This window comes from Pygoscelis adeliae, unplaced genomic scaffold (genome assembly GCF_000699105.1).
Source record: "Pygoscelis adeliae isolate BGI_AS28 unplaced genomic scaffold, ASM69910v1 Scaffold34, whole genome shotgun sequence".
NCBI classification, from domain to species: domain Eukaryota; kingdom Metazoa; phylum Chordata; class Aves; order Sphenisciformes; family Spheniscidae; genus Pygoscelis; species Pygoscelis adeliae.
In genome coordinates, this window is record NW_008824658.1 from 3367802 (window position 1) to 3390369 (window position 22568).

The following is a 22568-nucleotide window of genomic DNA, read 5'->3' on the forward strand; positions in this document are numbered from 1 at the left end:
ATTGTGCAGCCACACGGATGAGCCCGGCCACAGCCCCGGGGCTGGGCTGCGGCAGCCGGCGGTGGGTCAGGAGTCGGTAACTGGGCGGCGAAGCCCCGTGGGGTCCTCCCCTCCGGAGCGGGCACCTACCAAACCTTCACAATCACATGGAGATACAGCTGCTGCTTTTTTCTTTGCATCCAAGCAATGCCAGGTGCGAGCTACACTGGATGTTGATATATGACCTTAGCTGGTATTTAAAGGATAATACTAAGCACTACTTTTTTTTGTGGTTTTTTTTGGTGTGGTGCACTAAGCGATGGAAGTGTGTGCATGCTCCGTGCCAGCATGTTGTTGGGTCTGGCTTATTTCTGGGTGCTGTCGAATTGGTGGTTTCCATGCAGACAATCGCTGGGCAAGGGCTTAATGAGATAAAACCTCGTTGGAAGGCATTGAGCAAAAACCTGGTTAAGGAACCAGACCCAAAGGGTGTGAAGCAGCCCTGAGCTCCCAGCCTTCCCAATTGGCAGCTGTAATTAAATTCCTCTGGGACAGTGGAGGCCAGGGTGCTGATGGCCCAGGGATGCAGTGCATGCGTCACGGGCACCCCGCGGCCACCGCTTGCCACCGCTGCTTCATCTCACCATCTCTGTGTGAACTTCTTCCAGGGCGATCAAGGTCAAGATGGAGCCACTGGCCCCCCTGGTCCGCCAGGACCCCCAGGTGCCCGGGGGCCTCCTGGTGACACGGGAAAAGATGGCCCAAGAGGACTTCCAGGCCTCCCTGTAAGGACGGGAGATGCACAGCGAGCACGTGCCGGGCAGTCCCCAGCCCAGCGAGGGAGAGGAGGGTGAAGGGTGTCCCCTTCCCCAGTGCTGCCACCCCAACCACTGGGTCCCCAGCCTGGGCCGGCATTTGGCCTCTGATGGCCGCTCACACAGCAAAGCTTTGGGGCATGGGGCCAAGGGAGCAGGAGGGGACCTTCCATCTTCAGTTTTGGAGCAAAGAGCTGGACCTGAAGCATGTATTTGCGGGTGCTGGTCGCAACTCAGAGAGCCCGGAGGAGATCTCTTCCCTGATCTGTAGCCTTCAGATGACCTGTTGCAAACCTCCAGATCACTGGCAATTCATTTAATAAAAAAATAGGCTGCAACGCAATGCCACTGAACATCCGAATTATTGCTGAGCGTTTTGGAGAATGAGGGATAATAGTTTCAATGTTGGCCTTTTTATTTTTGCAGGGTTTCAAAGGCGAGCCGGGAGAGGATGGCCTCGTGGTTAGTATTGCCCGGAAGCATCCGTGTGTGCGTGCCCCTCGCCCCCCTCGCTTTACATCACCCTTCAGCTCGCTGCAGCAAGTGGTTTTGTGTCGTTGCTTATGGAGGCCAAAAAAAAACCCATGGGAAATAATAGATGCCCTAAAATGGATGTTTGTCCAGGGGTACCTGTGCCCTGGGGAGAAAAGAGGCCAGTCTTTGTCCCCTTGGCTCCTCTGGAGGGATGTGCTGCTCCTGTATCCCCACTTCTGCCCCTCTGAAGCCTCCTGGCATTGTAACTCCAACTCACTAAGGTCTAGGTTGGATAAAAAGGTGCTTTTTTATTTATTATTTACTGGGAGTACAGAGAACTTACGGCTGTATTTGTAATGGAAGATGGCATCTGTGTCATTTTTTTTTAATGGGAATTAAAGTACTCTTGGAAATGTTTCTATCCTGTTATACTCTATTGTCAAACAAGTATATCAACTACTCTTACATTCAACAGGGTGCCAGGGGACCTTCAGGACCAAAGGTGGGTAATAAGGAGTTTCTTATCTGTCTGATTTTAACATGAATTCTTGAAATATTGCTGCATAAGGGGGGTGGAGATGACCATACGTGTTTTGCACTGGACTGGTACTCATCTGTATTACTCAGATACAGAATTTCTAAGGTATCAAATTAGCCATTGACTTGGAGCTGCAGATGTCTGTCTGAACGTGTCACCCACACAAAAAGCACAACCACTGCCCATGTTAAAACCTTGCAATTGGGGTGGAGGGAGCCACGGGGGGCTGGAAGCTGGTGTGCTGTGGGAATGTGCTTTCTTGCGTTTGGGGGGGATAAAGATCAACGCAAGCTGAGTATTTTAACTTAATTAATTTTGAGTGTCCGTACAATTGATCTTATTTTCTGTTATGTCCTTAAACTTCTTTCTTCTCTGTGTGTGTTGCTGTTGAAGGGTGAGCCTGGCATCCAAGGGAAAAAGGTAAAATGGTGATTTTTTTTTTTTTTTTTTTGCTTTGCTTTGCTTTGCTTTGCTTGGTGCTTGACTACACCAACCATTGCCAGAGACCGATGGAGAAGCTGTGGCTGTCCATACCGAGCCCTTCCTTGTTTTGCCCGGGGTTTCTCGCACATGCAACCCCGAAGCCCAGGCACGGCTGTGCCTGCAGCCTGGTTTTCATTACCACAAACAAGCTAGAAGCTGCAATCGCATCTGCCCAATAGACAAAGAATAAAATAGCAAATGCCAGACAAATCAGTAGGTCCTGAGCCCTTTCACTCCAATAATTCGAGCTGAACCGAGAAGCGCCTGGAGGCTGTTACCTGCCCACGGGCCCCTGTGCTGGGTTTGAGGTTCCCAAGATGGGCATTGCCACGCAGCACCTCGGTCTTGCGGGGATTGCCCACTCTCTTAAGGACAGGCATGCTGCTTGGGTCAGGCGTCGAAGGCTGCGGGAGATTCACGTGTCCAAGCTTTCCACGTTTTCTTCTTGTGGTGCCATCAAGTAGTGGATAAATCACTGCCTTTAGCTGACGCCAAAGCGTTGACGGGGCCCAGCCTTTCCCTCTTACTGCTTTGCCCCAAAACAGACGTGGCCATGGGTGTTTTTCAGGCCAGCATTTGGCTTAAAAATTTCATAACTGGCCAGTAAAATTAACCTCTTCAGCACCTATGAAGTGGTTTTACTCCAGGAGAACAATGAAACATGACAAGTGAAACAAGAAAATCTCCCGGCAGATGGGTGTGCTGGTGACTTGTGGTGAAGTCCGTGAGGATGGGTGGCAGCTTGCAGGAGGTCTTTGGGACCCAAAAAGCCTAAATGGATTAAATATCTAATTTCTATTAAAGGTGGGAGAGCACCTTCCCCAGGGCCTGCTATAAGCAAATTCTGGGAGATGCCCACCCACTGCCCCGGGATGGGGCAGGGGAGGCAGAGCTGGGTGGGAGCAGAGGACCATGCTGGAGCCTCCTGGGCTCCTTGCTGCATCTTTCCCGAGCCTCCTGCAAACCTGAGTGGGTCTTAGGTCTGTGCGACGCTCAGTGGGGTCAAGTGACATGTTGGGTCCTAATGATAAGTGTGTACAAGCTCTTTGTATTTCACTTTTTATATTTTATTTCATCAGGGTGATGATGGGATCCCTGGGGAACCAGGACTTATGGGCCCTAAGGTATGTTCTGCTCTGTGTCCATCTAATGTATGTGCTTGGCAGCATCTTTTGCTATCTGGTTTCTTGGCACAGTATCACAGCTGGGGCAGGTTGAGAAGCACATTTCTCCCCTGACATGGAAAAAGAACAATAAAAATGAGAAAGAGAAGCATAACCCCACCCCTCTGCCACGGTAGCTCTGCCCAGAAGTTTGCAAACGCAACTTGTTGACTGTGGCAGAGAATTGCCATTTAGAGGCTCCTCTGGCAGAAGTAAATTGGGGGGTGTTGCTGGGGGTGGCCTGCAGCTGGGGTTCAAGCTGTGGGTTTGCACTCCCCAGATCAGGGTGCAGCGGGCTCTCCACGGGAGCCTTCTCCAGGTGCTGCGGTTTTGGGGCTAACTTTACGGCTGAACATACCACCCGCAGCCAAAGTGTTAAGCCTGAAAGCTTCATTTTTATCTCAAAAACTCCCCTTTGCACCTAGGCAACGTGATGTACTTCGGGCTAAAAGCAGAGCTTTGCTCACTCATGTATGTAAAAGTAAAGATAAAGCAAGGAAATCATAACCTGAAGAAATCTGTTCTCCATCCTACCCGTATAGCATTTGTCGAAATTGTCTTGTTTTCAGGGAGAAAAAGGAAGCGCGGGTCCCAAGGGAGAGAACGGCACAGATGGCTTCCCAGGACCCAAGGTAAATAAAAGTCCATTAGCCGGGAAGCTGGGCACAGCGCTACTGAGGCAGAGGGTTTCAGCTGAGTAGGTATTTTAGGCCTTCGCCTTCTAAAAGGCTCATAAAATGCCCAAACTGAAACAAAGCAGGGGGATGTTAAGAAGTATTTTACCTTTTCCTGGTGATGTAATGAAAGCTGGAATCAAGCAGCGATCGGTATAAGAGTTTTTAGAATCGTCTCCTTGCATGTTTTTCATTGAATTGCCTCTTTTTCCCCAAGAGAGCTAAACCTCTGATCACATTTTGATCCCATGTATTGATGGCTGCAGTATCGCTTCAAAGCCCCGAGCACTTACGTGCCGTCCTGTTCCGCTGACCTTCGTAACTGCCAAGAAATGCAATAAGACAGTCTTGATATGTTAAGTGGTGATGATGAGACCCGGACAGCATTCATGGACTGTTATTTCCACCCTCAGCTGCTTCTTATTTAGTAGGATCTGTATCCAGTCGTGTTTTGTGTATCAAACAGTCGTGGCTCCTTGTTGGGCAAGAATCTCTATATGATGAAGAAACGTGGGCTCAGGTGACCCTTAGCCATTATTTTTTTTTTCTAAAACCACAGTAGCAGTGCTGGTTTGTTCCCCCTGGGATCCGCTGAATTGAGTTTTCCTATGGAGAGCCTTTGCATTTATACCATTTTTTACTTTTTGGAGGGCTTTAATTTGGCCAGCAAATGGATCTCCCTGGGTATGGCAAAAGGTGCATTTTTTGAATCCTGAACGGAATTTCAGGTCACTGCTGTGGGAGTGCTATGGCTTTCCAAAACTTCCCAACTTTCAAAAAAAGGGGGCAAAAAAAAAAAAGGGGAAAAAAAAAAAAATTTGGCACAACCCTTTTCCTTAAACTCACCCTCAGAAATGGTTTAAATGTGTCGGCTGAAACTTTCCACACGCAAAATTCAGCCTAAAGCAAAGAGAGAGCCACGTGAAACTTCAGCACAAAGAGCTGGAGCTTGGCACGCTCGGAGCAGACAGCAGAGCCGGAGAGCGGGACGGCACATCGCCGCTGCGGGGAGCTCAGCCCCGCTCCGCTCCCTCCGCAATGAGAAGTTTTCTTACCGTCAACTAGCCCACACCAACATTATCTTCTGTAAAATATATTTGCTCTGAAGTCAAATCTATCTTTTTGTTGGGAGAAGCAGTTCCTTCTTGGTGCTGTACCTTTTCTTAATCTAAAATACATCTTGGCATCTCATGTATTTACAGTATTTCTAAGATAAATATCCTGTATTTTCTTTGGTCTCTTTGAACCAAAAATGTGATTTTGATTTTCAGGGTGAACCTGGTGAGAAGGGAGGAATTGGCTCCATCGGACCCCGGGTATGGATGTTCAGGGTTTTGCTTTTTCAGTTTGGAGTCGCGTATTTGCCTCGACCTGAGCTGTTCCCCACCACCTCTTTCTGCTTAGTATGTGGTTGAAGCGCTTCAGGATCAGCTCAGCGCTAGAAAATAGAGATGGTGCATATTTAAACAAATCATGATGCAGGTACCGAACGCTGCCACGGGAGGTAGCTCTGGGAAATACAGTCAAGTCCAATTTTCTTACCAATGTGACCAGCCTGTGACCCCTTTTTTGCAAGAGGGAAGCTGTGAATAGGTGTAATCAAGTGAGGATTTCTATGCACTTCTCCGTTACACAAATATGTGCCCTTTTGAGGTTTGGTTGGATGACGGTTACAGCTGTCAGACTAGGAATTGATTAAATCGATGGTGTTTGTGAGGTGCTAATCCCCAAACGGCTGGGCGTCAGGTCTTTGCTTTCATAGCGCCTGCCTCTCAGATGCTGCAAAAACTAAATAGGATTCGTCCCCGGTTGCAGGGTCCCCCCGGCCTGAAAGGGGAACAGGGCGACACCGTAGTGATCGACTATGACGGCCGAATCCTGGATGCGCTCAAGGTAAGCCCCGCACCGAGGTCATGCCGATTCCTGCGGGTTAACGGGAAAGGACGGAAAAACTGCCGAGCTCTGCCACAGTGACACTGTGGCACTGTGTCTGTCCCTGTCCTACTTCTCCTTCCCGAGATCTCGGTCTCAGCACAGAGCTGGCCGGGGGGGAAGAGCTTATTGCATCTGGGGGCTGAGGATATTTAGGATGTAGCAGCAAAACTCGAGGCTGTTGAACTCGGGCTGGGTACCAGGCTCGTGGGATCCGGCTGTGGGATGTGAGTTAATATTCTGCAGGTAGAAGCAACCTGACGCAGCCTGTGACATATAAACACCTGATGCGACGAGTGGGAGCAGCCAAATAAACACAGGCAGCTGCCGGGTGTTATTCCCAGGGCGTGGTGCAGAGCTGCGGTTTTCACTGCGCATCCTCCGGAGCGGTTTTCTCTGCAAGCAGCGGTTGGGATGCGGGAGGAGTGGAAGCAGTGCCCGAGCCCTAATCTGCCCGACCGAGCAGTACCCTGCCATTTTTGTTAAGATGAAAGAAGCTGAATAGAATAAATACTTAATTACAGACATATTTGAGAACCATCCTAATTGTTTTATGACAGGCTGCAGGGATACACAAAGTGATGGTAATTACCGTTTGCCAGATGTCTGCACGGCATGCAGCTTTGAGTGGAGTTTGTGGAGTGCAGTGGTTGGAGAGGCTCCATCAAATGTCTGGAGACTTCATCTGCTGGGCCCAGACCCTCTCCCGCGTGCTGCATGTGGAGATTGCTGAGGGGCGCGTCACCGAACCTCGCTAACTTTGCCATTTTCCTGCTTATTAGCTGTTTTTGGTGTTTGCTCACTGACCTGTCTCATCGACAGAGCTTTGGAAAGGGGTGGCTTTACACGGCTTCCAGTGTAATTACATGTAACAGTATTTGAGCATGCAGTCATGGAAAAAGGTGCTTGGGGATGTGGTCCGGTTTTGTTTTTCAGCTGAGCAAGACCATGAGTTTTGCTGTTTGAGATAATTTGCAAGTTGCAAAATATTTGTTCATCTCAAGGCGGTTCACGGTCTCTGCACCCAGCAGTGCCCAGGAAAAATAGCTTGCTTAAGTGTGCAAGGTTTTCCTGCTGTTAGTGCTCACACAAACTCCTTCGTTTCCCCTCTTTAAAACGTGGCTGGTTGTCACTGTTGTCAGCAGGACTGCCTCTCCCAGCCCAGCTGGCTGGAGGGGGGAGAATGCAAAAAGAGACCACCAGGTTTGGGGCCACACCTCTGGCTAAAGGCATTTTGCCTCTTAACACACGTACTGCTGCAGCCTGTACACCCGGCTAGCTCCGGTCGTGTTTTCTTTTGCATGAACATCCCCTGTGCTGGAGGGGCCCTCGGGTCACTCAGCTGAGCTCATCGTGGTGTTTGGGCAACCCCGGTCACACGAGTGTCGGTTGTAGATCGTGGCTGGGACCTGCTCCCAGCTCATCCCCAGCAGCGCAAGGATAGTGTGCCATATTCGTATTAGTCATGCTCATGCCCGGTTTGTTTGCTGTGTTTCAGGGTTCGCCAGGTCCCCCAGGGCCACCGGGCCCCCAAGGCGCTCCAGGTCCCAAGGTGAGCCTGAACTCTGCCATGCAGACGGTGTTTCCTAGCGAGCGATGTGGTCGTTAGCGGCTCTCCACGTAGCAAGTGTCTCCCAAGCCAAAATAAGGCAGGCGATGCTGGCTGCAGGGCTCGAGACTACGCATGGTAAAGGAGATGCTGTTTAACACTTCCTTGGGCTAAGAAAGGAGGTTTTTGCACAAAAGCCAAAGTTTTGTTGGCTTTTCTTTGGTCTCCAGCCTCTTCCAGAGGATGCTGTCCCAAAAACGAATCCACTCCCAATCCTATACCTGACGGATGAAATCCCGGCCCCTCCGAGATTTCCTCATTGCGGGAGGCAGAAGTAAATGGGAGAAGAAGTTGTGAGGAGGGGGCGGTGGTCCCAAAAGCTGTGCCAAGCTGCCCTCCATCCCGCCCTCCCCGTGTGCTTCTTGCTGCCCCGGCACCGTGTCCAAGCGGGACCGCACTGTCCTCCCGCTTCACAAGCAATAGCCAGTAACCTACAGTCAGCTGTAGTCTCTTTAAAAGAAGACTTCAACTTGCAGGAAAGCATCTCTTGGAAGAAAATGGGATGGGGCAGGATTTCGGTGCCTCTCGAGGTCTCCGTGTCCCCCAAATTTGGATGAGCCGGTAATGCTGCCACATCACTTGAAACCTCCTTGCTGCTGCTCCTGAGCCTAGCAATGCCAAACCCATAACCACAACGGTTGATACACATGATTAACTCATTTCCTTGCAAAATGCCTTCCTGAGTTGATTTCTTGATTTTACTTACCATTGGCTCCCCTTTCTTTGTGTCACTTCAGGGAGAGCTGGGCTTGCCGGGTCCACCTGGACTGGACGGTGAAAAGGTGCGTGGGGCATGGCTGGATCAAGCAAGACCTTGCAGGATCCGAGTCAAAAAGGAGTTTACCGTGTGTCTGTGAGAGCTGCCACTGTGAAAAGCAAATCTCAGCCTGCCAGGAGCAAGCTCTGCCCCATAATGTTCAGCTGCATCTCTTTGAATTAATCGCCCATTGCTCACAGCCCTGCGCTCAGCCATGAGCATGCAGATGCTGCTCGTGGCCATGTCTGCCGGGCTGAAGGGGCTTCTTTTACAAGTGGCTCATCAGAAATTGTCTCAAATTCTGTTGTAAACCTTCCCAACCCTAAATGGCTGCAACCCCTGCTACGGCCCAGCCAAATTCTGCTGCGCCTGCAAAATAGGTGTACGTAAGTTTTAACGTTAAAACATGTTTTCGTGAGCTGCAATATGGAGATGAAACAACAGCAAGGCAGAAATGGCTGTTGGGGGGGGGGTTAACAGTTTTCTCCTAACCACGTTGTTTTCTGTGAACTTCCAGGGTCCCAAAGGAGCGAAGGGTGACCAGGGCAGCGCAGGGATCACGGGACAGAAAGGAGAGACAGGAGAAATGGGCTTATCGGGTCCACCGGTACGTCCCTCTTTCCGTCCCTGCACATCTGCTGCTTGGTTCTTTAATGCACTGATTTCTGCAGATGCTCGGTACACGGCCAGGTTTGCTGATCTAAGCAATGGCCTGTCTACACCACGTTACTGTGGAGCTGGAGGATGCGGGAGCTTTGAGTTTTCTTTGCTAATGATGATGGTAACGGCTCATTCAGAAGGTCATCTAAGCCAGTAGCAAGGAGAAAATCTCCTTTTTTCAAGCAGTCCCGCAGGGACGAACAAGAGCTTTGCTTGAGCCAAGGCTGGATTTTAGAGGAAGACAAATGTATTTTTCTCTTGTTTTTGCTTTCCTGGAAGATGCACCACATCAGCGTTAGACTTTTATCTTTTAGGGAGCAGAAGGGCCAAAAGGAGACAAAGGAGAAAAAGGAGACACCGGGTCGCCGTGTTTGCAGAATAATCATGTAAGATCTTGGCAACATAAAGCCTCTTCCGTGACACGGGGTCAGGCAAAATTGGGGTGTGCAGGCTGGAGCCACTGGTTCCGTATCCGTCAGCGTAGCGGAGGGGAGCAAAACCCAACTGTTTGCTACAAAAATTTTCAGATGCATCTAAATGGGGTTTATTTGTTAGGGAAGAACATTTTGCACACTTGGCACTACAAAATTACTTTAGATTTTGCATTGATGGTTGAGATATTGGATGCTGCTGTTATAATCGTGTTTTGTTCTAAAAACATATTGGGCTCCTTGCAGTTTTATAGGATTTCTGCATCCTTTTTTCCTTATTCATGCCTTTTGCTTAGAAGAAAAAGTGGTGGGTTTTGATAGGTTTTTTATTAATGACATGGGAGCTCTAATTTTGTTCTGGTTTTGTTTGGTTTTTTCCCATCAAAAAGGCTGGTTTCCTCCGGTCTGTGTGGAAAATTGCATCATTTTCCAATACATCCATTTTGCGACTGGCAAATACGCTGAGTAGCGTGGGTCACGTCTGTCATTTCAGAGGCTACCTTGATTCATGTGCTTATTAAGATTCATTTATTTATAAATCCTACAAGCCAACTCTTTGATTAGCAGATATTTTGATCAAAGCCATTAAATCAGAGGGCATTAAATCATGATTCTGGGCTGTGTGAGGTTTCCATTCCCAAACTGTCTTCTCTCTGTGCCCAGCCCCGTTAACGTGCGATTTAATTCCCTTCTGCAGATCATACCTGAGCCTGGACCCCCCGGATTACCTGGCCCTATGGTAGGACTCTGGAAAGCGGCTCGTGCAATTGAGCGTTGCTGCCGATTTGTTATCGCATGTGATTAGTTAAGGATGAGGGTGGTTTGCTCTGTTTAATCATCGTGGGCTGCTGCGAATCTGGGAAAAAAAATCAGGGAAGAGCTACAGCGTTGGGTGCTGTTTTCGCAGAGATGGAAGCACCTGATTTAGGAGAGTACATTAGCGTTTGTGGAACATTTTGCAAATAACGAAGTGGTTCCTTGGAATGGGGAAAAGATAAAACCTTGTGGCATGGGAAAACCTGTTCCCCCCGTGATGGTGTCTGTATTCCCACAAATTTGCCCAAGTCATTAAGTTTTTTGCCATCAGCTGCAGTGGGAGAGGATGCGGGCGGCGATGAACATGCGGAATGTTTTTGATGCGGATATCTAAGGTGTTCGGTACCTACGATGCTCCAAAAGGCTGAGGAGCTGTCAAGGGCATCAGGAAGGTCAGAATGCCTCTGCTGTGTCCAAGATGCACCTTGAGAGACCGCGCTTCAAAGCCAGCCGGCTTTCCAGGCGGCCTTTATAACCCGGGAAGTGTCCCCAGCCCTGCCCGGGCTCGGAGGGCCGTGGTGGCAGGGTGCTGCCCTCCAGAGCTTTTGCTGTCACTTGCTTCAGCAAAGCTCTTGCAGGGCTCTCGCTTCCCAGAGCTCGTGTTGCAGAGCTTTATTGTTGCATGTTACGCAAAGCGGTCCTTTTCAGTTCCTCTTCCCCCTGATTTGACATCAGAGAACCAAATAAACTGCCACCTGTCTTGAAAAGAAATATTTGGCCGTTGTCAGCCCATAATTTGAGCAAGAAATGGTTTGGGAAGCAAACTTTGGGGTTTGTTTTTAAATTCTGTTTATTCAAATGCACCACTGTCTTTCCTGCAGGGTCCTCCAGGAATCCAGGGGCCTAAAGTAAGTCAATAAATTAAATGTCACCCACTGTTTCCAGGCTGCCAGTGCATTATTTACAGGCTCGCAAAGGCCTGTCAGCTCTGGGGACTGATTTTTTTTGTCACTGTTTGTGACAACACATCCCTTGGTTGTGCTGTTCAGCAGTTGGTGTTTTGGAAAACAAGCCATTTTTCCTTCCAAACAGATTTATGATCTTAAATCCTCCTCCAGCATGGAGGCCTGAGGGCCGGCGGCACATGCGAGTCAGGGTTTCCAAACCTGCAGGCTTAAACCTTTATTTTCCACTATTTCTTATATGATCTGGTCAAAAGGAAAACGTTAATGGCAGCGTGGGTATAAGCATCCCAGAGATGTGGGAGGAGGCGGGCGGATACGCAGGGTGGCTGCCCCAGGCAGAGCTGCCAGGTCGTCTTGGTTGATGCCGTTTCATTTATGCAGGGCTTGGACGGTGCAAAGGGAGAAAAAGGTGACAGCGGTGAGAAGGGGGACCACGGTGACGCTGGACCCGCTGTGAGTTGTTTTCCTGTATCTCACTTCTGGCCATCGACAGAAACCCACCTTACAGCAACTATCCCAATGCCTTGTTTCTTTTTTCCTTAAGGGTCTCCCCGGTGCTCCAGGGCTCATCGGTTTACCCGGTACCAAAGGAGAGAAGGTAATCAGTGTGGGAAAGGAGCGGTGACGTTGTGGTGTAATCCTAAAATAGGGGCTGATAAAATCCCTGCCGCGGTGGGTCCAGCCAGAACTGCAGAGCCGGGCTTACCGGCACTATCCCAATGCGTGGTGAGGAGCTGCCTTGAGTCCCAGGGGCCGTTGGGCGAGCCTGTGCTGTCACTACCATAGTATTTCACCAAATTGGATATAAGCTTGCCTGCAACACCAAGCTCAATACGGCATGTCTTCGTTTTTGTTTTTACAACTGCAGGGAAAGCCAGGGGAGCCAGGATTGGATGTAAGTATGGAGAACATTAATTGCGATACGTAGAAACATGAATAACATGTACGTAAAGGCCATCAAATTGCTTGAGATTGTCGGAAAAATATGTAGCTAACCCTGTATAGACTGCTCTCCCTTAAACACAGTGCCCGTGGAACTGTGTCTATAGGAAAGGGCTTCATTCAGGCCAGTTGCCAGACCAGTTCCGCTGCACAGCAGTGACTGTGCCACACCGTGTATCGCTGCTCAGCTAAAGGTGCCATGGGGGTTTCCTTTTCCAATTGAGAATGTTTGTACTGGATTCAGTGAAACAAGAATCTCCAATAGATGTAACGTTGCTGGGGTAGGTAAAGCACTAGCTTTCCCAAGAAATTGCTGAGATACCAAGTGAACAAGGAAGAAAATGTCATATTCTTCACCATGGGAGGACGGGTTGATCACTGGAGATTGCTTATGTTGAACTGAGATGCCAGGATGTTCACATACTGAACTTACAAACCTCTTTTTTTTTTTCCACCTAAAAATTGTCATGATAGGGTTTCCCAGGTCTCAGAGGAGAGAAAGGAGAGAGGAGTGAAAGAGGGGAGAAGGTGAGTGGGTTATGGCTGTAGAGACGCTCGTGGGGCGAGCAGGGTGGGGGCAGGACTGGCCACTCTTTTCGGCAGGCAGCGATGCTTGCCCTGGGTGCTGGTTCCCCCTCCAGGCTCTCGGGTCATTGCTGTAAGGCCTTTTCTGTGGCACAAGTATTTGTGTGGTCCCAGTATAGGGCAGGACATTCAGTTAATTCCTACCCACTTGGAAGTGCTTTCTGCAAGCCTGTCCCCCCCATATCCCTGGCACAACCATTGTGGGGGAAATGGAGCAGCCTTGACAGCTCCAGGTTGCAAAGAACTGCTAGTTTTGGTTTATAGACCTTGAAAATGATCCAAGTCAAACGTTTTGTTACAGGGATGCTTAAATAAAGGGGTGCCCAGCCGGAGGCAGGAGCCCAGCTGAGCGCAGGGCAGTGGCTGGAAGCTGGTGCTCCCACTTACTGTCAGATACCAACCTGGTTTCTAGCAGAAGCCAGTCATTTAGTCATTCTGTTATAAAATTATCTATTCAAATATCTCCACACAGCTTTATCTGAAGACTTTCACAGTGATTTAACTACTCAGTTGAGGTTACACTAGTGCAACTGTCCCTACTCTGGGTGAGGTGTGGGACTCTGCAAGTGCTATGCGAGTTAAAACCGAGGTGTCACCCCTCCTGTTCCTGATATTTTCCTGTTGCATCAACAGGGTGAGCGAGGAATACCGGGGAGAAAAGGAGCCAAAGGGCAGAAGGGGGAACCAGGCCCTCCCGGACTGGATCAGCCTTGTCCTGTGGTATGTCTCTTATTTCACTCATCCTGAGCACGCGTTGCCGGGACTGAAAGGGGACGCGGCTTTGCAGCCAGGGAAAGGGAGGGAGGATTTGGTAGTTCTTTATTTTGCAGTAAATCAGAGCAGATGGTTATTGTTTTCTCACTTTTCTTAATGGTTTGTTTTATCTGCACTGCTGGAAGTTCACTGCTCGCTGTAAGGGCTCCTCTCTGGCCAGATGGGAGCAAGCCACAGCAGTAAAAATAAAGAATCTTTGTGTAAAGACCTTCTTATTGTAGTCGAGAACAATGAGCTTCAGTAACGCTCTTTGGGTGATAGTGTGCCCTGGTGAAGCTGCCGGCCTGGCTTTCGAGTACGTTTGAAATCGGGGAGTAAGTGGATGCAGTGGATGGGAGGAGATTTGAAGACAAGGTCAGCTCCATCCCTTCACCACCACAAACCGAGCGAGGGATGAGCCCGGCTCTAGCTCTCCCGCCTGGGGAAGCGGGTCGGGGTTGATAGCATCTTAGTACTGCCAAAGATAAGTGACGTATATGAGCTGGAGCTCCCCGGGCTGCCAAGAAGTGCCTCTGGGAGAAGAGACCTCCCCGTGTTTCTCTGCACGAGATAGCAGCTCGCGGCTCAGATCTGTCCCTTCTCGGATACGTCCTGGGCCACCGCCGTACAGCGTGTACACGGAGAGGCCTTCCAGGAAACCTCCTGGGGGTTTGAACCTGAGGAAGGTAGATCTCCAAAGTTCTCTTCCAGAACCTCCCATTCCTTTGCTAGGGCCCAGAAAAAGAAAATCTGTACTGGTTTATAAGAAGTTATCTGGCCTGGTAAAATATACCTCCTTTTCATTACTATTTTTCATATAATGACTAAAACCAGAGAGATCCTTTCCGTAAAACGCTTTGAGGCTGCAGGATGAAAGAGCGATTCGTATCAACTACTGAACTAAAACTACTTAAATGTAGCTGTTAGCCCCTACTTCAGCTGCACCTAACTAGTAGTGCCAGGTACTAAAAAAACCCATTTCTTTTCTACATGTGTGACACTTTCTTGCCCCACCAGCACAACTATGGCAATCAAAGCTGTTGTATAGCTCCCCAATACCAGCAAAAAGCTTCTTCAGTCAATATGCTTTATTTTGCTTGAGATTGAATGTGAACTACAATTAATTTTTTTGTTTCTGATGATCGCCTTTCCTCGCTCAACATGCTGGATGATTTAACCCTCATCTTTTTCACTGCGCCATTACAAACGTGAATCTCTGGTTTGTGTATAGAAGATCTTTCCCAGATGACAGACTCTACGTGTCTGTGAATTCCCTACTGTAAAACCACTCTGCTGACTTGCTGTATCATCAGAAAGGGAGGTGTAAAGTTCTGGACCCGTCCTCCTCCGCTGAAACACGGGTGTCTGTTTGAGTAACTCCCATGTCCTTTATCATTCTCAACAAGCAGTTATTTTTTCAAACAGGGAGATCGTAGCATTGCAGGCAGCAAAAGGGACCCAGGTTTACCAGGCCTGGACGGGGTGAGCGTGCCCTGCCCTTTGGTACAGTATCTGCTCTCTTTCTTTCTTGCATGGCTTGCGTGTGTTTCTGCTGTGGCCAACTCCTGTCCCGAGGAGCGAATCCCTCCGGGGAGAGGAAGGACACAAGGCAGCAGAGCTGGAACAAGATGTTTCACTTTGGCAGTTGGGGAAGGATGCCGGTGTGTTGTGCCTTCTTCCCACAGTTAAAATGACTTCAGATAAGGAGTGTAAGCAATGAGAGATCACGTAAGGGATGCTTGCCCCTTTATGGTAACAGATGCTAAAAATTAGTTCTAGTTTCTCTCAGCACCTATGGCCCAGTTCGGTTCCCCTCGTGCCTGTGCTGCTGCAGCCCTGTGAGTCTGGGTTTTGAAAGGCTTTCCCCAAAGGAACAGCCAATTCCGCAGAGCGGTGGCTGGAGGGGGTCACTGGCACTCTGGGCATTAGGAGGGCATTTGCTGTGTCAGCACGCAGCTCTGCCTCGCAGAGCTCAGGTTGAAGGACGGCTATGCAGGACGGTTCGTGCTCTGCTCCCTGACAGGGCACTGCGCAACTAGCTAAAAAAGGTCATTGTTTTATTTTCCTTTTTTTAACCATAGAAAATGCTGCGTGCTAGATGATTTGCAGTTGTCTTCAGAGAAACAAAAGGCCAGTAAGCTGTCTCTCTTTCAAAAAGTTAAATTACTTTCATATGTGTCAAAGAAACCAATTACTAGCAGCAGGCCCGCTTCAACTGTTTGTATTTACTCCCTAGAAATGCTGTATTTACCAACTATTTCCCATCTTAACTATATAGAAAACACAAGACCTATGTGTATTGAAGGCACTGTAAACTGCAGTAGGTGATTTCTCCAATACGTAACTACTACATGACTAGTTAGTAAAGCACTTGCACATCTTCCTGCTTATGTATGTGAGGGTTAGTTGCATGTTGGCTGGGAGTGTTGTCTTCATTCTCCACCCCACCGTGCGGTGGAGGCTTGCTGGGTTCTCGGCGATGGCTTTCAGTCCAGCAGCATGAGCATGAGCCTTAGGTGCAGGTTGCAAAGCTCTTTTTAAGTCGACAAGTCGTTTTGGAATCATTCGAGTGAAACATGGTGGAAAGGCATGGAGTTTTATGATGGCCAAAATATAAGTATTTTGAGTGCACGGGAAGGAGAAAAAGCCCAGGGCAGGAATCAGTGCCGTGACTGCCGGTGTCAGGATGCACTTTAACAGCAGGTCAGGATCTTTCTAGGTCAAACAACTGCTCTGCGCCTTGTCCCCGTTACCATTCACCCCCAGACAACTCTGGCAAATGTACAAGTTGCACTTTTTTTTATGAATAGTTATGGACCAAAATATTTACTGGTGTCAGCAGAAAAATGTGTATGTTTTCTAACTAATGTTATAGGAAAGCATGTGAAAATAACTAGTCCTCTTACACTATGAGTGGCTGGAGAGGGTAACCTTACTTCACTGCATCTGTTTTATTGGGCATAGGCTATTTTACATATAAAATCAATACAGAATACAAAAAATGTGATGACTGACATTTACAGTAAAAAACGTAAAAATGCATTTTGACCTATATTTGCACTAGCAGTTATCTCCGCTGCATACGCATCCTCGTGGTTTCCCACCCCTGGTTAATTTGGAGGTGGCTCTGAGGGAAGGGTCAGTGCATGTGTGCTCTCTGTAGCTCTACATGCAGAAATTCATGCAATCAGAGATCCAAGAGCCTTAAAAAAATCCAGCATCAGAAAAGGCAGCTGAAGTCAGCTATTTCTTCTAAAGTATCTTGAAAGAGTTGGTCATACATAGTCCATTCCTCTTCTAAGGGGCTCCTTCCTTTTCAGTGTTTTCCTCCTGGTAAGTAAGCTCTTCTGGCTTTCTGATTTCTGTATGTTTCTTGTATCTCCATCAGAAAAAAGATGAATATTTTCACTCCCTTTGCATAGTCCACAACTCATCCTATTTCAATCAGTTCAGCAACTCAGGATTTCTTAAAGAAACTAAGTACTGCAGGATCGAATTTAACACAATTAGGATTTCATCCGGGGGGAAAAAAAAAATTACATCACCACCCCCAAAATGAAAAGCGCATATTAACAAAAAATACATTTCCACATCATGCTTTCCATATATATGTCTGATTGCAAAAAACACTACCTTATAAAGCAGATTATAAAGTTGTTTAACTGTGGTTCCAAATTTTTATATTTATTCACATTTTCTTTTTTGTTTAAAGGAAAAAGAAAGTGTAGGTTTTTGGGGGGTTTTTTGGTTGTTTTTTTTTTTACCCTGGGATGTATTCAATTTTCTGTTGTGCGTGACACACGGATTACATTGCCTGCATATTTATTTTTGTGCATATACAGTAAATGGGTTTTGCATGGTAATTAACGGCGCTGCTAAACCTTTCATCGTTGTGAAGATTGAGCTTCAGGTTTTTGGGTCAGACACTTAAGTCACTGTCAACAGAAATTAAATCTATAAATTCAATTTTGCAGGGACCGGATGGACTGCCAGTAGCAGGATGTTGGCATAAGGTACAGTAATAATAATAATAATTGTATATCCTTGAGCAGGTCCTGAGTAATTTTGTTTGCCGCATGGCGATCGTTTGTGCTGCTGCACTTCCTTTAAGCAACAGGTTATATGCCTGGCAGACATAACGCCATGCCTTGGGAGAGCAGGATTCCATCTCGCTTCGTGTCTTGTTCCCCACAGCTGTAGACTGGTGCTAGGAACACTGCTCCAAAAACTTGCTAAGCGTGAAAATCAGTCTTGTTAATATTGTCAGTAGCAATGCCTTTTTTCAGGCTTGCTCAGGCTAGGCTTCTATTATGGCCCAGGCAGTTTAGGAACCACTCACGCAAAGACTGCACCGCTCTGCAAAATGCGCTTCTGTGACTTAGACCATACCCTCTAGCTGAGACTCTTACAGTGGGTTACCTCTTTGTCACAGAGTTACACAACATTTATTTCCAAACAAAGACTTTTCTGCCATTGTAATTATAATCCACAACCACTACGCTCCTTCAGTGCTTGAATCAGTAAATCAAGGTGCACGTGGTCAGGTAATTCGTACTGTCTCACGCACCCAGAACAGCCAGGGGTTGTAAGTGCTAAAGGCAGCCCAGGAGAATGAGGAGAGACGTGTCCTGCCGTAAGATGAGCATTTGATCCAGACTTGTAGGAGGATGCCGTAACCTCATTCTCCGACAAGGGTATGACACTGAAGCTGAGCGGAATTACTAACCCACTTTGAAACACGTGGTTGTGGACACAGTTCGAGTTAATAGCAAGCATGTTACTAACTGGTTGCAAACCCTCGGTTAGAATGTGAGCACGCCCTTAGCATATAAAAGTTTTTAATTCTGTGGTAAGACATTTGGATGCACTGTTAATATTAAAAGAAATCTGAATGCCAATCCTTATAATATTAACAATAAGATTAGTAAGTGTAATGAATGGAGCATTTCTCTTTGATTAAAATGTTTGTCTGTGTGTTCTTTTCCAGTGATCTCTAAGCATGAAGCACAATATGTAAATAATGTGATATATTTTGATCTTTTTAATTTTTGTATTAAAAAAGGAAGAAAAAAAAAAACCTTTCAACAGTAATATATTGACCTTTTTTTATACTGGATTCTGTCATTTATGGACTTTGAAAATATTGTAAAGCTCCCAAACCCGTAAGATACGCATGGTAACATCAAGATTTGATAAAGGTACCCGTGACAGTACCTGGGAATGAACAGTATTCACTGCTAATGTTGCTGCGTGAACTAACAGTACTGAGACAGTGTGTTGCCTAGTGTGCCTTATCGCATGAAGGAGGGAGAAATCCCTATCCTAATTTAGCTCTCAACTCTGTATTTGCATTGCACATGCACATTAAAAGGGTGAAAAAATCTGGCTGAAAACAAAGAAGAAAAAAAGGATGCAGCCCTAGAATGAAAGAAGCTGCTGTGTACCATCTGGTCAAACAAGAGAAGGACTTGCAGCTTGCAGAGGAAACAAAGCCAAGCTCCATTCATTGCTACCTGCTGTTGATATGATGGAAATAGCAATTCTTTGGCTAAAGAGAACAACCTTGACTACCTGTGGTTATTTCCACTACTATCAAGAAAAGCTTTTTTTTTTCTCAAGAGGAAGCACCACTGGGTCCTGTTCTGGGGTCTGTGGCTGAAGATGTGCAAAGCGCTTTGTTACTGTGGAACCCAAATTCCCCAAGAAACCTCCACTGCAGAATTTCAAAACACAAAAACCTAGTAATACTTTCAGTGTAGAGAGTTGCAGGACAGGGAGGGCTCTGCTGAAGTCTTTTCTTAAACAACAGAGCACATAATGTTGCTGTTGGGGTTCCCAAAACTTGGGAGTTTGGAGCATTTAATTGTCTTGGTTTGTAGGGTTCATTTGTGTTTGATTTTTCTTGGTGTATGTGGTTTTAATTGTGAACTCTGTAACTGCACACTCCTCTTGTCCTCTTCCTTCTCTCTCCTTTTTCGGTCTCTTTCTTTAAATTATCTCATCTCAGGCACATCCCATGCAGAGCAGGGTAATGAATAAAAGGAGGATTATGATTTTGATATCTGCATATGGCAGTGAGATCAATTAAAAATTTGCAAACTATTCCGCTGTTCACATTTTTAATGATGTTGAAAAAAATAGAGATTGTGCAGTAAAAAGCCATAAAAAATGACTTTAGGGAGGGAGAAAATGGCTTACAGCCAAGTCTGTTCAGCTTACAATGAAGATCAAGAGGCAATTGGATTCCTTTACAGGGAGGAGATGCTTTATATTAACAAGTTCTTAAATTGAACAGAGAAAGTTATACAAATATCCATCCAACGGGTGGAAGGTGAAGCTACACAAAATCAAATAAAGTAAGCCATGGATTTTTAATGGTGAGACTGGTTAATCCTAACCAGACCAGTGACGTAATCCCCATCACTCTAATGCCTTTTTGATTTAACAGATCATTTCTGGAGGAAATACTTTAGCCCAATACAAGTTGCTAGGCTCTATGTAGGAGTCTTAGGTGAAATTAAGAGCCTGACCATGATATCAAACCAGATGATGTAAGGGCTCTTTGTGGCCTTGATTTAGAGAATACAGAAGGGAGTCATTTTTGCTGTATTTGAGTAGATCGGAACCCTCTGTTAGATCCTTGTTCCGCTGCATTTCTTATGGCAGCTACTGCCAGAGAGGACTTGAGCGAGGGATGCGACCGTCCAGGGGCAATCTGCCCTGTACAAACTGACCTAATGCTAAGGTAGTTCTTGCTCCGATATTCTGAAGAACAGTAGGAACATGCTCAGTGCTCCATGCAGGTAGGGTGACGTTTAACTGATGTCTGTGAGTTCTTATCTGTGACTGGGTCCTAGTTGTCCTTGAGTTTATCCTTCTAGTAAGCTGGGAGCATTTGTTATCTGCTGGTAAATGCTGAAATAAATGGCCATCTAGCTTGGTAGATGCGGACACAAAAGACATGGCTGTAGGCAGTGAACTTTTGTTACCTGTCTTTGATAGCTGCTTAGGGTCTACACCTACACATTGCTTGCTTTGTGGCTATACTTTGCACCTTCACCAGTTACTGACCATTTTCTTGGTTACCATATAGATTAAATCCATGTAAATTCAGATCAACTAACAAATCAAGAAACAAGAATTATGTAACTCAAAACAGCAATGAAAATGCATTTTATTTACTTCCATTTCATGTTGTTAGCTATCACTTTTGGTGTAGGGGTTTTTAAAGGCATAAGGAGCAGCTGAACAAGCTCCCACTGGCTTTTAGTGCTTTTGAAAAACCCCTTTACTGTCCCAAATTAAAGCTAAAAATCTTCTTCTGTGGAAGGTTGAAGGCAAATCTCTCATTGATGTCACCGGGAAGATCTGTAATTGTTCCCTTAATGTACAGTTGCTCTTCCCATCTCCCCCAGTCATCTCCAAACTAAAAGCAATTCACTACTCCAAACCACACTGTGGGCTTCTACGCTCAAAATCCTGCATGTGTCCTGTTCATGGAACCTCTACTGATATCAATGAGAGTTCAGTCCCCAGAATGACTGCAGAAAGCACAAGAATCTGGAAGTGTCCACAAACAATCTACAATGCAGATAGAAAAGTCTTGTTTTACATACGCTGGCAAAAACTAAACAGCTTTCTATCTAGCTCCTACTTGAAGAAGTTTGATATCACTGAAGCTACAAGACAAGCTAACCTCCAAAGCTTATGAAATTATATTAAAATTTATATTTTCTCTGAGGAAATACCCCGAAGTCCTATTATCTTCAGGTAAACAAGTCAGTATTCCGTCTTCAACTTGTGGAATATCCAGTGCTTGTAGGCATCAAGTGTGACCACTGCCAGGCCTGCAAAACATTGATACAGAATACCAGAACAGTGCTTTACCTATTGCTCTAATCGCTCTGCGTGGCGGCCTTCCCCCTCCCAACAGAGCCTCTGTTGCCACAGAACCCAAGACATTTGCTCGTAACGGAGGAAGAGAGCTCATTTTGATTCAACTAAACCTCTTAACCGGGGTTGTTCTTCCCCGTCCCCGAGGCACAGCCTGACCACCTATGGCATTTCCATGCCAGTCAAGGAGGAAAGCTAGAATTATCTTCTTAGCACAGGACCGTGGCTGGTATCCACACCCATCAGCGCTACCACCTCAGCTGCCAAACCTTTTAGTGACCGTCTTTGAAAATTCCCAGGCAAATGCCCTCTCTGCACAAGTTTATTCTGCATCCTGAATATGGTGAGCCCAGTACATACAAAGGAGATCCGTCTATGCACCTGCAGCAAGTCTGGTATGTTCAAGGATGTCTGATTAACTGCACGCGTACAGATAGGCAGCCTGTGTGCAGTAGCTTCTCCGGACTTCTGCTGCTCTCATTTCCATTAGAAATGCTGGCAGGTACGGATCCTGCTGTGTACGGCACCCATTGTCACTTTGGCTATAAGGAACTAACCAGTAGATCCCCAAGGATCTGCTGTTGGTACGTCTACTCTGCCACCCCTTCTGTTGCCAAAGCAGCCGAGACCTGTGGAAAGCAGAGCTCCCAGGAACAGAGCGAGGTACAGATCCCCGGGCAAGGCTGCTGCAGGGGGTTGCGGTTGTGATCTGCACTGGAAGTCCTTCCCTGGTCCTCAACTGAGATCAGTGCTTTTGGCCTTTATATTCTGAACTCAGTGTTCCTTATCAATCGAATCATGCAGATTGACAGACTGTATTAGAGGAACTGTTGATTTTTGTATCGATTGCACAGCATCTAAGAGAAAATCTGTTTAGACTTCCATGTGCTTTCCACACACACACGTATTTAGAAGAGTAAGTTGTTAAATGCTAAATTGTTTCAGAGCAGCCATGATCTTATTGGGAAGAGTTAAAAAAAGATGTGCTTTGCTCAGCAAATTCATGCCAGATCAGCTGATTATTTTCTCCTTCCATATGAAAATGTTTATGGGGGTCTTTTTGAATACTTTGAGTTTGCGAATAGCTCACGAAGATAAATTTTACTGTTAGGTAGTACTGGCAGTCTCACTCAAAACTCAGTAATTATCTCAGCCTCTC

At 46.8% G+C, this 22568-nt stretch overlaps 2 protein-coding genes across 3 annotated transcripts in view; one reads left to right on the forward strand and one right to left on the reverse strand.

Annotated features, from left to right (window-relative positions):
• COL23A1 (collagen, type XXIII, alpha 1) overlaps positions 1-21317 on the forward strand; it is a 59387-nt gene extending 38070 nt beyond the window's left edge. Inside the window, exons 8-29 of the mRNA XM_009322763.1 lie at positions 648-764; positions 1221-1256; positions 1744-1770; positions 2200-2226; positions 3369-3413; positions 4022-4084; positions 5398-5442; positions 5942-6019; positions 6619-6642; positions 7557-7610; positions 8405-8449; positions 8942-9031; positions 9399-9470; positions 10213-10254; positions 11153-11179; positions 11618-11689; positions 11781-11834; positions 12105-12131; positions 12653-12706; positions 13397-13483; positions 14942-15019; positions 17491-21317. Coding sequence (XP_009321038.1) covers positions 648-764; positions 1221-1256; positions 1744-1770; positions 2200-2226; positions 3369-3413; positions 4022-4084; positions 5398-5442; positions 5942-6019; positions 6619-6642; positions 7557-7610; positions 8405-8449; positions 8942-9031; positions 9399-9470; positions 10213-10254; positions 11153-11179; positions 11618-11689; positions 11781-11834; positions 12105-12131; positions 12653-12706; positions 13397-13483; positions 14942-15019; positions 17491-17538 — 1212 coding nt within the window. The 3' untranslated portion in view covers positions 17539-21317. The remainder of the gene's footprint in view (positions 1-647; positions 765-1220; positions 1257-1743; positions 1771-2199; positions 2227-3368; positions 3414-4021; positions 4085-5397; positions 5443-5941; positions 6020-6618; positions 6643-7556; positions 7611-8404; positions 8450-8941; positions 9032-9398; positions 9471-10212; positions 10255-11152; positions 11180-11617; positions 11690-11780; positions 11835-12104; positions 12132-12652; positions 12707-13396; positions 13484-14941; positions 15020-17490) is intronic.
• HNRNPAB (heterogeneous nuclear ribonucleoprotein A/B) overlaps positions 16452-22568 on the reverse strand; it is a 27665-nt gene continuing 21548 nt past the window's right edge. Inside the window, exon 7 of one of the 2 annotated variants that reach the window (XM_009322680.1) lies at positions 16452-16999. The gene's annotated coding sequence lies outside the window, so the exon portion shown is untranslated. Of the gene's footprint in view, positions 17000-20665; positions 21364-22568 lie in introns of those variants that run through there. The other variant, XM_009322677.1, reaches the window with a different exon arrangement.